The 12,544-nt window shown below is 39.3% G+C and overlaps 2 protein-coding genes and 1 pseudogene across 3 annotated transcripts; all 3 read left to right on the forward strand.

Moving 5' to 3' along the window:
• The first annotated feature begins 3,271 nt into the window (after positions 1-3,271).
• On the forward strand, positions 3,272-7,159 carry LOC126614668 (trans-cinnamate 4-monooxygenase-like). Its single transcript, XM_050282317.1, has 3 exons — positions 3,272-4,237; positions 5,199-5,332; positions 6,393-7,159. The coding sequence occupies exons 1-3, from the start codon at positions 3,453-3,455 to the stop codon at positions 6,986-6,988; spliced, it is 1,515 nt and encodes a 504-aa protein (XP_050138274.1). The 5' UTR covers positions 3,272-3,452; the 3' UTR covers positions 6,989-7,159.
• A 94-nt stretch (positions 7,160-7,253) lies between these two features.
• Positions 7,254-8,389, forward strand: LOC126615442 (trans-cinnamate 4-monooxygenase-like; annotated as a pseudogene).
• Positions 8,390-8,885: 496 nt separating this feature from the next.
• On the forward strand, positions 8,886-11,336 carry LOC126614663 (uncharacterized). Of its 2 annotated transcripts, none has more exons than XM_050282311.1 (2): positions 8,886-10,919; positions 11,213-11,336. In XM_050282311.1, the coding sequence occupies exons 1-2, from the start codon at positions 9,383-9,385 to the stop codon at positions 11,251-11,253; spliced, it is 1,578 nt and encodes a 525-aa protein (XP_050138268.1). In that variant the 5' UTR covers positions 8,886-9,382; the 3' UTR covers positions 11,254-11,336. The 2 variants fall into 2 exon arrangements, with proteins under 2 accessions (XP_050138268.1, XP_050138269.1); XM_050282312.1 differs by having other exon boundaries at positions 8,886-10,835.
• Positions 11,337-12,544: the final 1,208 nt, after the last annotated feature.

The raw sequence follows: 12,544 nt of genomic DNA on the forward strand, positions 1-12,544 counted from the left end.
TGTCAAAATTTCTGTTATATGTTGACGACACATAACTACCCCATAAGTCTAACTAAATGGGTTTGGAAGGGGTTATTATTGGAGATTCATAGTGGTCATCATGATATCATTATTGAGAGTGATGCGCTCCAGATTGTCTCGACATTACGCAGTGGTCTTCCCAATGGTTCCTTGATCGGTAACATTGTGGAAGATTCCAATTTCCAAGGCATTGTTGTCTACAATCATTGGAGCTACTGCTGCCCATACCCGTTGCCAGAATAACGAAGCTGCTCACCGCATAGCTAGATATGCTCTTTCTAGCTTGGCCAATTGTTCATGGTTCGAGGAACTTCCGAACATTATCTCTAATATTCTTATATCTGATTGTAATGTCTGAATTTTAGCTTCTTTTTTAGGTTGTAGCCTTAGGTACTTTTACGGCTTTTGACTTTCCTTTTTGTACTGAACTTTCTATCTATGAACTAATATCGTTGCCTTAGAAGAAAAAGAAAAAATTTTAATTCCAAGAAGAAGGGCAGCGCGCGAGGCGATGAGCAATGTTATTGGCTTGATGGCGAACATGAGTAAAAGATGGTCACAGAAGTTTAGATGGGCAGCCTACTAAGATGCCTAAGACCCATATGATCTTGACGAAGATTACAAAAAATAAAAAATACTACTTTTATCATATGTTTATATAGGGATGGCAATTATAACCGTTAAATCCGATAAACGTGGATAACCGTCCGAATGAAACGGATTTGGGTATGGAAGTTTGGGTATATTCTAGATATGAGGAAAAACCGTTTATATTATTCGGTTATGGTTTTGGATATGGTTATAGAGGTCCCAAACCGTATCCATAACCGAATCCGACTGGATTAGTAAATAATATAATATATATATATAATAGTATAATATTGTTGACCCTAAAAACTACCAAGCCTACGTGGCGCGCAGACCGAGTAACTAATGAGCTAACTACGTCTTTCGGTTGTATGCGGGCGTGCCAACTCGTCGGTCGAGCTCGGCCGAGGAGTAAAATATGTTGATGTTGCGTCGTATGCACTGTTGACTTCTCGACCTCGCGCCTGCGGCCGAGGAAGGAACACGTCTCGGCCTTCGGGTTCTAGAGCCTAAAGACAAGGCTGCTAGTTTTGCGAAGTTCACAAATCGTCGGCACCAAATTCGGTCACGGTGATTATATTCGTAAGAATATAAGCACGCCGAATCGACACCAGACTATATGGACACAAGTATTCAAAGTAGATGTACGTCTTAATCGTAAATGTGGTTCAGTCGTCAGAATGCCGAACTCTAAATCCAACTTATGAGTATCCAATCATAAAATAACTCGACGTTCAATGCGTCGAATCTAGTGATTCGTAACACCTCACTACGCCAAGAAGGCTTGTGAGATAACCTCTGCCAATAAGGATTTGAAAATCCTTCTCGACCGATACTTGGATAGATAACCAGTCGGCCTCGTCGCAGTGCTGTTTATCCAAACTGAAGGTGCTTCACGGTCGGCTGATTCTACGGCAACAATGTTGTTTATCCAAACTGAAGATGTTCGCCGGTTGTCTTCACAGTACTGTTTATCCAAACTGAAGATATGTCGACGAAAAAGAAAATAAAAATCTCAAGGTTGTTAAGAGGTTTCGCGTAAAGCGAGAGTTTGCGCAGGGCAATTTATGTGTTGAATTGGAGGGGGCTCTTTCCGTTGCCATTGCATCTGTATTTATAAGACTGATGTACTTGCTTGGCACGGCTAGATAATTATGTAGAGTCCGACTGCAACTCTATCTCGCTGAATAAAATCTGATCCGTGGCATAGGCCAAACATATCCTTCAGACTGCAGTTTGTGACTTTTCAAACAAGATAAAAAAACCTATCTAGGCAAATCATATCACATCAGAAGCCTAGACCACCTAGACTTCTGATCTCATAATAAAACCTCCATCAGAAACCTTTAAACCCATTTGATCACTTCCATCACCATGCAAAAACAAAAAACCTAGCCTACCTAGGTTTCCTATGTCATCATAACACCACCACCAAAAACCTAGCTTTTCTAGGCTTGTCTCATTATCATCACCCAAAGTCACCATTTTCTCATGCATCCTGACCCCATGAATATTAAATTCATTTTTAATTATCACCATACTTAAATGGATAATAATATGTTCATAATCCAATCCCATTAGTAGTTTCCAAGTGACCTCATAATATCATCATGTTCTGCATGCTTCATTATCTGATGTTGTGCATATCTGTTAACCAAAACTGATCCAAACTACACACCCATATGCCAAACATCCACATCAACTTGAATTGTGCCGCCTGTTTCCTAGCTTTGAGATATATTATTTTCATAAGAAAATGTCAAGATAAATCATTATTAAAAGATAATTATGATAAAAATCATAATGTTATCTTTTAATATTAATCATCGACGGTGTGGAAGTACGCTTACTCAACAACCTCGATTACTCGGGCCGATGGTGTAATTTTGGGTCCAAACAAATATATATATATATATATGTAATTGTATATCCATTATTCACTGAACCATTACCTTGAGAATACAAAAGTTGCATTTTGTAGGAAAATAAAGTTTTGAATCAAAATCAATGTGAACTCAATGGTGCTTATGTAAGATATCAAAGACAAGCCAACATCATCAGTGTTTTAATTTTTATACTCAACAAGATATATTCATTAGATCATTTTATACATCAAATGTTTAATGACGAAATTAATATCTATTAACTTTGAACTAATATATTTTTTGTATTGACGAAGATAGATATACCCATTAACCGATAGGGAATCCGTTACCCGGTGGGTATGGTTATGGATAATACCCGATGACTAATTTGCGATTATGAATATGGTTAATTTTCGTGGTTATGAGGATGGATATAACATTTCTGTCTCCAAACCAAACCGTTGTCATCCCTATGTTTATACTACCACTGGACTATCTAATAAAATGAGACTCACATTTGTTGGTGGCTTACCTTTATTAGAAAAAACGGTACAAATAATATTATAAATATGTGGTAAATGTAACATTACTCTTAAAAAATTAAGATCAACCATTCACGATCACTATTCACCTAAGACAAAAGTCAAACCGTAATCGGACAAAACCATTAATCGTCAGTGCCATCGTATGCTAAAGAAAAAGGTCATTATTCTAACAAGCTGCTATTCATAATTCACACACTCCAGTTCCAACAGTCATTCCTGCAATAATGCAAGTTAAAAGCCCCAGTCTATAAATTCCAAGTCATATCTTCTAGTTGATTACTCTGCAAACTCCATGATACAATCTGGACTCTAACCCACCTAACGTCCACGAAACCCTAAACCACCAATAAACCACTTCACTCTCCCACCACTATTCTCAGCATTTCGCTCTCTGCACCCACCAAATTCTCACCACACCAACGCACCCACAAAAATGGACCTCTTCATCCTGGAAAAGACCCTTCTGGGTCTCTTCGTCGCGGTAATCGTCGCCATGGCCATTTCAAAACTCCGCGGCAAGAAATTCAAGCTCCCGCTGGGTCCCATACCTGTACCTGTTTTCGGAAACTGGCTCCAGGTCGGCGACGACCTCAACCACCGTAATCTCACAGACCTCGCCAAGAAATTCGGCTACTGCTTCCTCCTCCGCATGGGGCAGCGCAACCTCGTCGTCGTGTCGTCGCCGGAGCTTGCCAAGGAGGTGCTCCACACCCAGGCAGTCGAATTCGGGTCGAGGACCAGAAACGTCGTCGTTGATATCTTCAACGGTAAAGGCCAGGACATGGTTTTCTGCGTCTACGGCGCGCACTGGCGGAATATGCGGCGGATCATGACCGTCCCCTTCTTCACCAACAGGGTTGTCCAGAAGTACCGCTACGGATGGGAATCGGAGGCGGCTGCGGTCGTCGAGGATGTGAAAAAGCACCCTGAGGCGGCGACCAGTGGAATGGTGCTGCGGAGGCGGCTGCAGCTGATGATGTACAACAACATATACAGAATCCTGTTCGATCGGCGATTCGAGAGCGAGGAGGATCCCCTGTTCGTGAAGCTCAAGGGATCGAACGGGGACAGGAGCCGATTGGCGCAGAGCTTCGATTACAACTACGGCGATTTTATCCCGATATTAAGGCCGTTTTTGAGAGGGTATTTGAAGATGTGCAAGGAAGTGAAGGAGAAGAGAATTCAGCTGTTTAAGAACTATTTCATTGACGAGAGGAAGTAAGTTCATTCATTTTATTTATGGGTTGGCTTTTAATTCAAAATATTCTTCGGATTGATAATTCTTTACTTTTATCTATGAGATTTAAAATTGATCGTGATCTTTAGAATTGTCCACAGTGAATTATTTAGTCTTTATGTTAGAAATCTTCATTGAATTGAAGTTTTATTCTTTTAGATCAACCTCTCCTTGAAATTGCAGTGTCTTCAATTTAACAATTTTTTTTTTTTTTACAGAATAACAAAAATAATTGACGATAGACTATCTTAATAACTATTTCAATCAGTATTAAATCTCATGAACTAAATTAAATAGTTATGTCAATTTCATTGACTATTTTAACTAAAAATCTAGATGAAATTTATTTATTTATTTTTTTTGTATTTTACTTCATAGAAAAATGACGGAGTTATATTTTTTATGAATGAGGATTCTCTTTCCTCACTTGTTTTCCTCTTTCCTCCCCTACCTGTCATAGTTTTTTTTTCTTCGTTCTCTCTATTCTCTCAACAAAGATGGAAAAAAATAAAAAGAAATCTTGAACGTTCAAAAACGATAAGATGGGAGAGGAGAAAAAAAAAAGAGAGAGAATTCTTGCCCATTTTATACCATTTTATTTAAAAATAGGAATCTATTTATCAATTGTCACAATACGTTGTCTACAAATATGTCTAAAAAGATGATTTCGCCTTGTGTTAGTGGCATGACAATTATTAAGGTTTATCGTTTGACATTTTAGTCTTATACACTTATACACTAGTGTGTTTGCAATTTGAAGTGCGACGAGTCAAATGAGAGTATAAAAGAGAAATGCTAAGGAGACTCTTAAAAGTATAATTCTCTATAGACTATTCGTTAACTCATAATTTTGACACAACTCTTATGCCAACATTATAAAACATTGTGTCAAAAACATGGCACTACGGATAGTCTAACTCAACTTTTCTAATTTTGGAGCAGGAAACTTTCAAGCACACAGGCAACAACAAACGAAGGATTGAAGTGCGCCATTGACCACATCCTCGAGGCGCAGCAGAAGGGAGAAATCAACGAGAACAACATTTACCACGTCGTTGACAACATCAATGCTGCTGGTGAGCAGACCTCACTCTCATATTATTAAGAGTTTTAATGAAACATTATTGATACTGTTCATTTTTAACGAAAATGATATTCTTACTTAGGGCTAGGTTCAGTTGGCAAACCGTGCCAAATTCCTTGTGCCACCGGCCAGCCACATATACCTAATTACGGAAAATCAGTTACTGCTAGCCAACCATCTTCTTGTGGTTGCCAAAAATAGGTTCAGCCAAAATTATTGGCTGGTAAATGGCACAACCGGTGGTTTCCATTACTTCCTCGCAATCTTCTAGTTCCAAGGGCTCAATTTGATTTTCAAATTGGGGTGCTTGTTCGGTTGCATTGTGTGGTTCATTTTGGGTTAATCCGTGTAGTGCACTCCATCATCCTAAACATAAGCAATGCATATACATTCAAAATCATATATATGTACGTGTATATATAGATAGTATCAGTAATCATCATGCTATCAATTTTGTTAACAATATTTTCTATATTTATTATGGCATGAATCATATACATATACATATATTTTTTAAACCCTAAAACTAAGGAGTCATTTATTTTCTAAACCCTAAAATTGAGGAGTAAAACATGTAAAAAATACCTAAAATTGAAAAAATTGAAAATATATATATTGGTAGGTATGGCATACCGCCGGCATACAAAATCAATTACCAAAGCCATGTTATTAATTGTCGGTTTGGTAAAATATCAATCGATTATGAAAAAATGCCAAAACTATACCATACCATTATGAGCCAACCAGTATGGTTCGGTCGGTAAATCGGTTTATGGCAAAATTTCCACCTCTATTTTTACTCTAAAAAGTCACTCATGTCGCTATTCACTTACAACACATTTTTGTCATTTTGATTAAAACTCAAAGTTTTTAAACATTTTTCATTAGTTTCCTTAATATTAACTCTAAAAATTAAAACACTACTTGATGACCGAAATGGTAAATTTAATTTCACCTGATATTTTAAAAATTTTGTGATGAGCTTTGTGCATATTCAATTAATAAGGTTGTTTAATTTTTGGTGGCTAATGTCACCTTTCGCTGTTGAGCAGCTATTGAAAGCACTTTGTTGTCTATCGAGTGGGGGATCGCCGAGCTAGTGAACCACCCCGAAAGCCAGAAGAAGTTAAGGGAAGAACTCGATACGGTCCTCAGCCGAGGAGTACAAATCACAGAGCCCGACATTCAGAAACTTCCCTACCTGCAAGCCGTGATCAAGGAGGCTCTCCGCCTTCGCATGACAATTCCACTCCTCCTTCCCCACATGAACCTTAAGGACGCCAAGCTCAGTGGGTTTGACATCCCAGCGGAGAGCAAGATTGTGGTGAATGCTTGGTGGTTGGCGAACAACCCTACCATGTGGAAGAAGCCGGAGGAGTTTAGGCCCGAGAGGTTTTTGGAGGAGGAGTCGAAGGTGGAGGCTAACGGGAACGACTTCAGGTATCTCCCGTTTGGTGTTGGGAGGAGAAGCTGTCCCGGTATTATCCTGGCCCTGCCAATCCTATGCATTACAATTGGACGTTTAGTTCAAAACTTCGAGCTTCTACCTCCGCCGGGACAGTCCAAGCTCGACACCTTGGAGAAATGTGGGCAGTTCAGCCTGCACATCCTGAAGCATTCCACCATTGTGATGAAGCCGGCGGCATAGATTTATGGACTTTGAATTAATTGTAAGTTCTATAGACAGCTAACACTTGTTTATCGTGAAAAAGTGTTTTGGAATAATAAGGAGAGTTTTTAGTAAGAGAAAATGTAGAGAGAGAGAGAGAGTAAAATAATGTTGTGTATATTTCAATCATATCAATAGGATTACACTTAGGTATTCACATAGAATAACCACCTATCTTAATGACTAACTAATGTAGTTTGTTATTGTAACAAACTACAACAGTATCACTCATTGTTATTTAACAATGCTACCCTTAATAAGGACTAAAACGGAAGTGTGAAAATCCCTAGTCTGACTCAACTTTTCTAATTTTGGAGTAGGAAAATTTGGAGCACACAGGCTACAACAAATGAAGGGTTGAAACGCGTCGTTGACCACCTCCTCGACGAGCAGCAGAAGGGAAAAATCAACGACGACAATATTTACTACATCCTTGACAACATCAATGCCGCTGGTGCGATCATCCTTTTAAACAATTTGATTGTCCTTGTCCTTTTGTAACTTGCATTTTATGTACAAATTCAATTAAATTTGTTTAAGTTTAGGCCGCTAATGTCACATTTCTCTATTGAGCAGCTATTGACACCACTTTATGGTCGATCGAGTGGGGAATTGTCGAGCTAGTGAACCACCCCGAAATCCAGAAGAAGTTGAGTGAAGAAGAACTTGATGCAGTCTTTGGCCGCGAAGTTCAAATCACAGAGCCCGACGTTCAGAAACTTCCCTACCTGCAAGCTGTGATCAAAGACTCTCCGACTTCATATGCCAACCCCACTCCATGTTCCCCACATGAACCTCCTGGATGTCAAGCTTGGCGGGTTTGACATCCTGGCGGAAAGCAAGATTTTGGTGAATGCTGGGTGGTTGGCAAACAACCCTGCCTTGTGGAAGAAGCCGAAGGAGTTTAGGCCCAAGAGGTTTTTGGAGGAGGAGTCGAATGTGGAGGTTAATGGGAACGACTTCAGGTATCTCCCGTTTGGTGTTGGGAGAAGAAGTTGTCCGGGGATTATCCTAGCCCTTTCAATTGTGGGCATTACAATTGGACGTTTAGTCCAGAACTTCGAGCTTCTTCCTCCGCCGGGAAGGTCCAAGCTCGACACCTCGGAGAAATGTGGGCAGTTCACCCTGCAGATCCTTAAGCATTCCACCATTGTGATGAAGCCGAGGGCGTAGGTTGATGCTTGGGGAGGATGATTTTGATAATATGAAATGATACGTGGGTTGTGAAAATGTAAATTTATGAATTCTTTTTTTCTTTCTTCTTTGGTGATTTAGATTTATCAACTTAGAATTAATGGATGGTCGTGATATGCCAAGTGATAAGTCCACGTCAAATCATTTTGTATTTAGAATTCTCTCCTCCAATGAGAGGTCTTCTCTCCACCGGCGAGAGTCTTTCTCACCGCAGCGTGAGTCTTCTCTTTCCTATGCCATCCTCACCATTTGGCCTCATTATGTTTTCACTAAATCTCAATTCGATTTGCCTACCTTTTCTTGCGATTTTTCGCATTTTAACGTGAGCGTACTTAGAGTTTTGGCTCGGGTGTCCACACCACCACCCTTATTGTTGACCTTTGTTGGTCTTTTCTGGTGTTTGCCCTTGTTGGCGATGTCACTCGTTGGATATTTCTTCATGCGTGCTTCCTTGGTTTTTGGGTGGCATTTGTTTTGGTGGTCCGTGGACGATGGTGCTATTGGATATACATGTGCCACATAAGGCAATTGCCACGTTAGCACTAGCTTTAGAGATAAGCTACTTTTGATATGTGGTATAAATAGGCTTTATATTCTTTTCCTTTTCTGTTAAGTCGGTGTATGTAAAAACTGAAGATTAGAGAAATACAATTGAGCTTTCTTTCTTCCTCTACAAGATTACTAGGGTTTATTTTTCTCACAGATCCTTCAGCTCATACAAGAATGTTAAGATGGTATCCAGAGCCAGATATGCTTGCGCGATTGATTCTGGGTGTGTTCTTTCCGATGTTCCGTGAGATTTTCTTGATTCTTTCTCTCGATTTAAGATTTCTGTTGTGAAGAAAATTTGAGAATTTTTTTTTTCTTCGAATTTCTTGGATTCATCTGTGTTGAAGGCCGATGCCAATTAATTTCATATTGGTTGATGAACTAAGGTCGATAACCAATTGTTCATCAAGATTGTAGATTCTTGTTGTTAAATTCTGTGTTTGGAAGAAGATTTGACTGTTTTTCTTGAAGGCTGATGCCAATTAATTTCATATTGGTTCATGAACTAAGGTCGATAACCAATTGTTCATCAAGATTGTAGATTCTTGTTGTTGAATTCTGTGTTTTGGAATAAGATTTCTCTGGGTTTTTCTGTTCCCATTTCTGTGTGGTGTCAATTTGTACTCACGCATGATGCCTGACTCGGTTAAACTTGAAAATCTTTTGGGAATGTTGACTATTAAGTTGAATGATGACAATTTCATCAAGTGGAACTTTCAATTCTGTTATGTTCTTCGTGGGTATGATTTGTTTGATCATTTTACTGGTGAATCAGTTTGTCCTCCCAAATTTCTTATTACTCCTGAATTAGGGGTTACCAATGAAATTAGTACTGCATATAAAGCTTGGGTTCAAACTGATATGGCTCTTTTGAGTCTTCTTATTGCCACTTTGAGTGATGATGCCATGGAATATGTTGTTGGTTGTAAAACTACTCATGAAGCTTGGACTGCCTTACAAGATAGATATATGTTTGTCTCGAGTGCTACTGTGAATCATTTGAAAGCTGAGTTACACACTATTCAGAAAGGAAGTGATAATGTTGATAAGTTTTTGTTGAGGTTAAAGACAATTAAAGACAAACTTATTGCAGCTGGTGAGAAGATTACAGACAATGATTTGGTTATTGCTGCATTGACTGGTTTACCTGCTGACTTTGATACGATCAGAACTGTGGTATTGGCCAGAGATACACCTATCTCGTTGAAAGAATTCAGGGCTCAACTCTTAGGGGCTGAAAAGATTATAGAAGCTAGGATGCAGTCTCTTGTTCACAGTATGGCAGCTCTGTATGGTAATGGTTCTGTTCCATTTTCTTGTGGTGGTAATTCTGCTTATCAATCAGTTTCACATGCATCCAGTCCTTCTACTGGTTCTGATTCTACGGTGCCACAGTCATCCAATTTTGGCTTTGGTCTTGTTGCTCCTGATTCCTCTAATTCAGGTGGCTCAACTTCTCAGACTTGTCAGCAGTTTCCTCCTCATAATGCTAATGTTTTTAGTGGGCCTAGAAATAATTTTGGTAATCAGGGACCTAGGTCTTTTGGTAATAATAATGGCCATACTTCTTTTGGTAATACCTATGGTACTCAGTTTGGTCATAGTGGTTATAATTCTTCTGGTCATAACTATGGCAATTCCTCTGGAGGAAATGGTTACAGAGGCAAAGGGAACGGTGGCTATCGACCTAAGTTCAATGGTAATCGATCTGGTAATTACTGGTCAGGTAACACTTCCACTAGACCGAATATAGTTCCTGAATGTCAGATTTGTTCAAGGAAAGGACATACGGCAGTGACTTGTCTGTACAGAAATGAAACTACTCCGGTTGTGCAAGAATGTCAGATTTGTGGTAAGAAGGGCCATATTGCCATTGATTGTCGACACAGGGGTAACTATGCTTACCAAAGGGCTCCTCCTCCTCCTTCCCTCAGTGCCAACTATGCCTTTCAAGATTATCCTTCTCAGTTCCAGTATCCTGGTGTTCCACCTCCAGTTCAGTTTCCTGATCTTTCTGGTTATCAAGGGGTTTCTTTCACTACTCCACAAGTTCCTCCAGATTTTCAAGCTTCTGTAAATCAAGGCCAGTCTTCTCTTATTTTATCTAGTTCTCAAGATCATGATGTTTCATCTGATATACCTGCTTTGACTGCACAAACTTCTTCTGGTAATGGTTCTTGGATTCTTGACACTGATGCCTCACATCACATGAGTCCCAATGTTAATCTGTTAGATACAGCTATTCCTTATACTGGAGACAAACGAATTGTTGTTGGCAATGGTGATGGTTTAACTGTTAATCACATTGGCACTGCCTTCTTACCTACATCTTCACATACTTTATGTCTTCGAAATGTCTTGCATGTGCCGATGTTAACAGTCAATTTGTTGTCTGTTCAGCAGTTATGTAAAGACAATCACAGTTGGTTTATTTGTGATGATACTCAGTTATATGTGCAGGACAAAGCAACGGGGCTGATTCTTTACCAAGGAAAGAGTAACAATCGTGAGCTTTTTCGCATTCCTGTCCATCTATTTCCCAAGGTGTTGCCTCCAGAAGCTTCTTCTTGTTCTGCATTTGTTGGCAAGGCAGTTAAGTCATCTTTGTGGCATCACAGACTTGGACATCCTTCTAATGATGTCTTGACAGCTATGCTTAGGAGTTCAAATATTTCTTTTAGTCATGATGTACCGGATCAACCTTGTTCTCATTGTTTTAGTGGTAAAATGAGTAGATTACCATTTGTTGAACGACTAGATAGAGTTGAGATTCCTTTTCATAAGATTCACAGTGACGTTTGGGGTCCTTCACCAATAGCATCTATAGAAGGCTTCAGATATTATGTGTCATTTGTAGATGAAGCAACTCGGTTTGTATGGCTCTTTCCATTAATGAATAAATCAGAGGTTTTTGGTACATTTGTCAAGTTTTTTGCCTATGTTGAGAATCAATTTAACACAAAGATTAAGGTGTTACAATCTGATGGAGGAGGAGAATTTCTGAGCACTGCATTTAAGGATTATCTTGCTAATCATGGTATTGTTCATTTTCTTTCTTGTCCATATACACCACAGCAGAATGGTTTAGTGGAAAGAAAGCATCGACACATCATAGAAACTGCTATTACTTTGTTGACAGCTGCTAGTCTTCCCCATAAGTTTTGGTATCATGCTGTGGCACATGCGGTGTTTTTAATAAATCGAATGCCTAGCAAGACTATTGGTATGGTTTCACCTTTTCAGAGGTTGTTTCACACTTTACCAGAGATTTCATCTTTAAAAGTCTTTGGCTCAGCCATTTATCCTTATCTCCGGCCATACAATGATCACAAGCTCCAACCAAGATCCACTCAATGTGTTTTTCTAGGTTACTTTTCTGGTTATAAAGGAGCTATTTGCTTTAACAGGTTGACACACAAGTTCTTTCTTTCTCGACATGTTCTACATGATGAGAATTGTTTTCCTTTTGCCACCACTCTTTCTGATACAAGGTGTTCTGATATTAGTGTGTCTTCCACTTCTAATCTTTCACGCCCTATTGTAGTTCAACCACATAATGTCTTTCTGTCCTCTTCATTAAGTCCACATGGCTTGGAGTCAACATCTTCTCCTCATATTGTTGCTGGTGCTCAAAATCATCCTATCAGCTCCAGTTCAGTTGCTTCTCAGTCTTCTTCTATGTTACCTGTGCCTGATTCCCTTCAACTGGAGGCTGATTTGTCTCAGTCTAGTTCTTCTATTCCTCAGGGAATTCAAACGAGACTCAAAACTGGTGCTATAACAAGAAGGGAT

This window comes from Malus sylvestris, chromosome 3 (assembly GCF_916048215.2).
Source record: "Malus sylvestris chromosome 3, drMalSylv7.2, whole genome shotgun sequence".
In the NCBI taxonomy this organism is placed as follows: domain Eukaryota; kingdom Viridiplantae; phylum Streptophyta; class Magnoliopsida; order Rosales; family Rosaceae; genus Malus; species Malus sylvestris.

Coding starts and splice junctions, on each gene's coding strand:
- LOC126614668 (XM_050282317.1), top strand. CDS start 3,453: ATGGACCTCTTCATCCTGGAAAAGACCCTTCTGGGTCTCTTCGTCGCG. Junction 4,238..5,198: donor TATTTCATTGACGAGAGGAA/GTAAGTTCATTC, acceptor ATTTTGGAGCAG/GAAACTTTCAAGCACACAGG. Junction 5,333..6,392: donor TGACAACATCAATGCTGCTG/GTGAGCAGACCT, acceptor GCTGTTGAGCAG/CTATTGAAAGCACTTTGTTG.
- LOC126614663 (XM_050282311.1), top strand. CDS start 9,383: ATGATGCCTGACTCGGTTAAACTTGAAAATCTTTTGGGAATGTTGACT. Junction 10,920..11,212: donor GACTGCACAAACTTCTTCTG/GTAATGGTTCTT, acceptor TTATATGTGCAG/GACAAAGCAACGGGGCTGAT.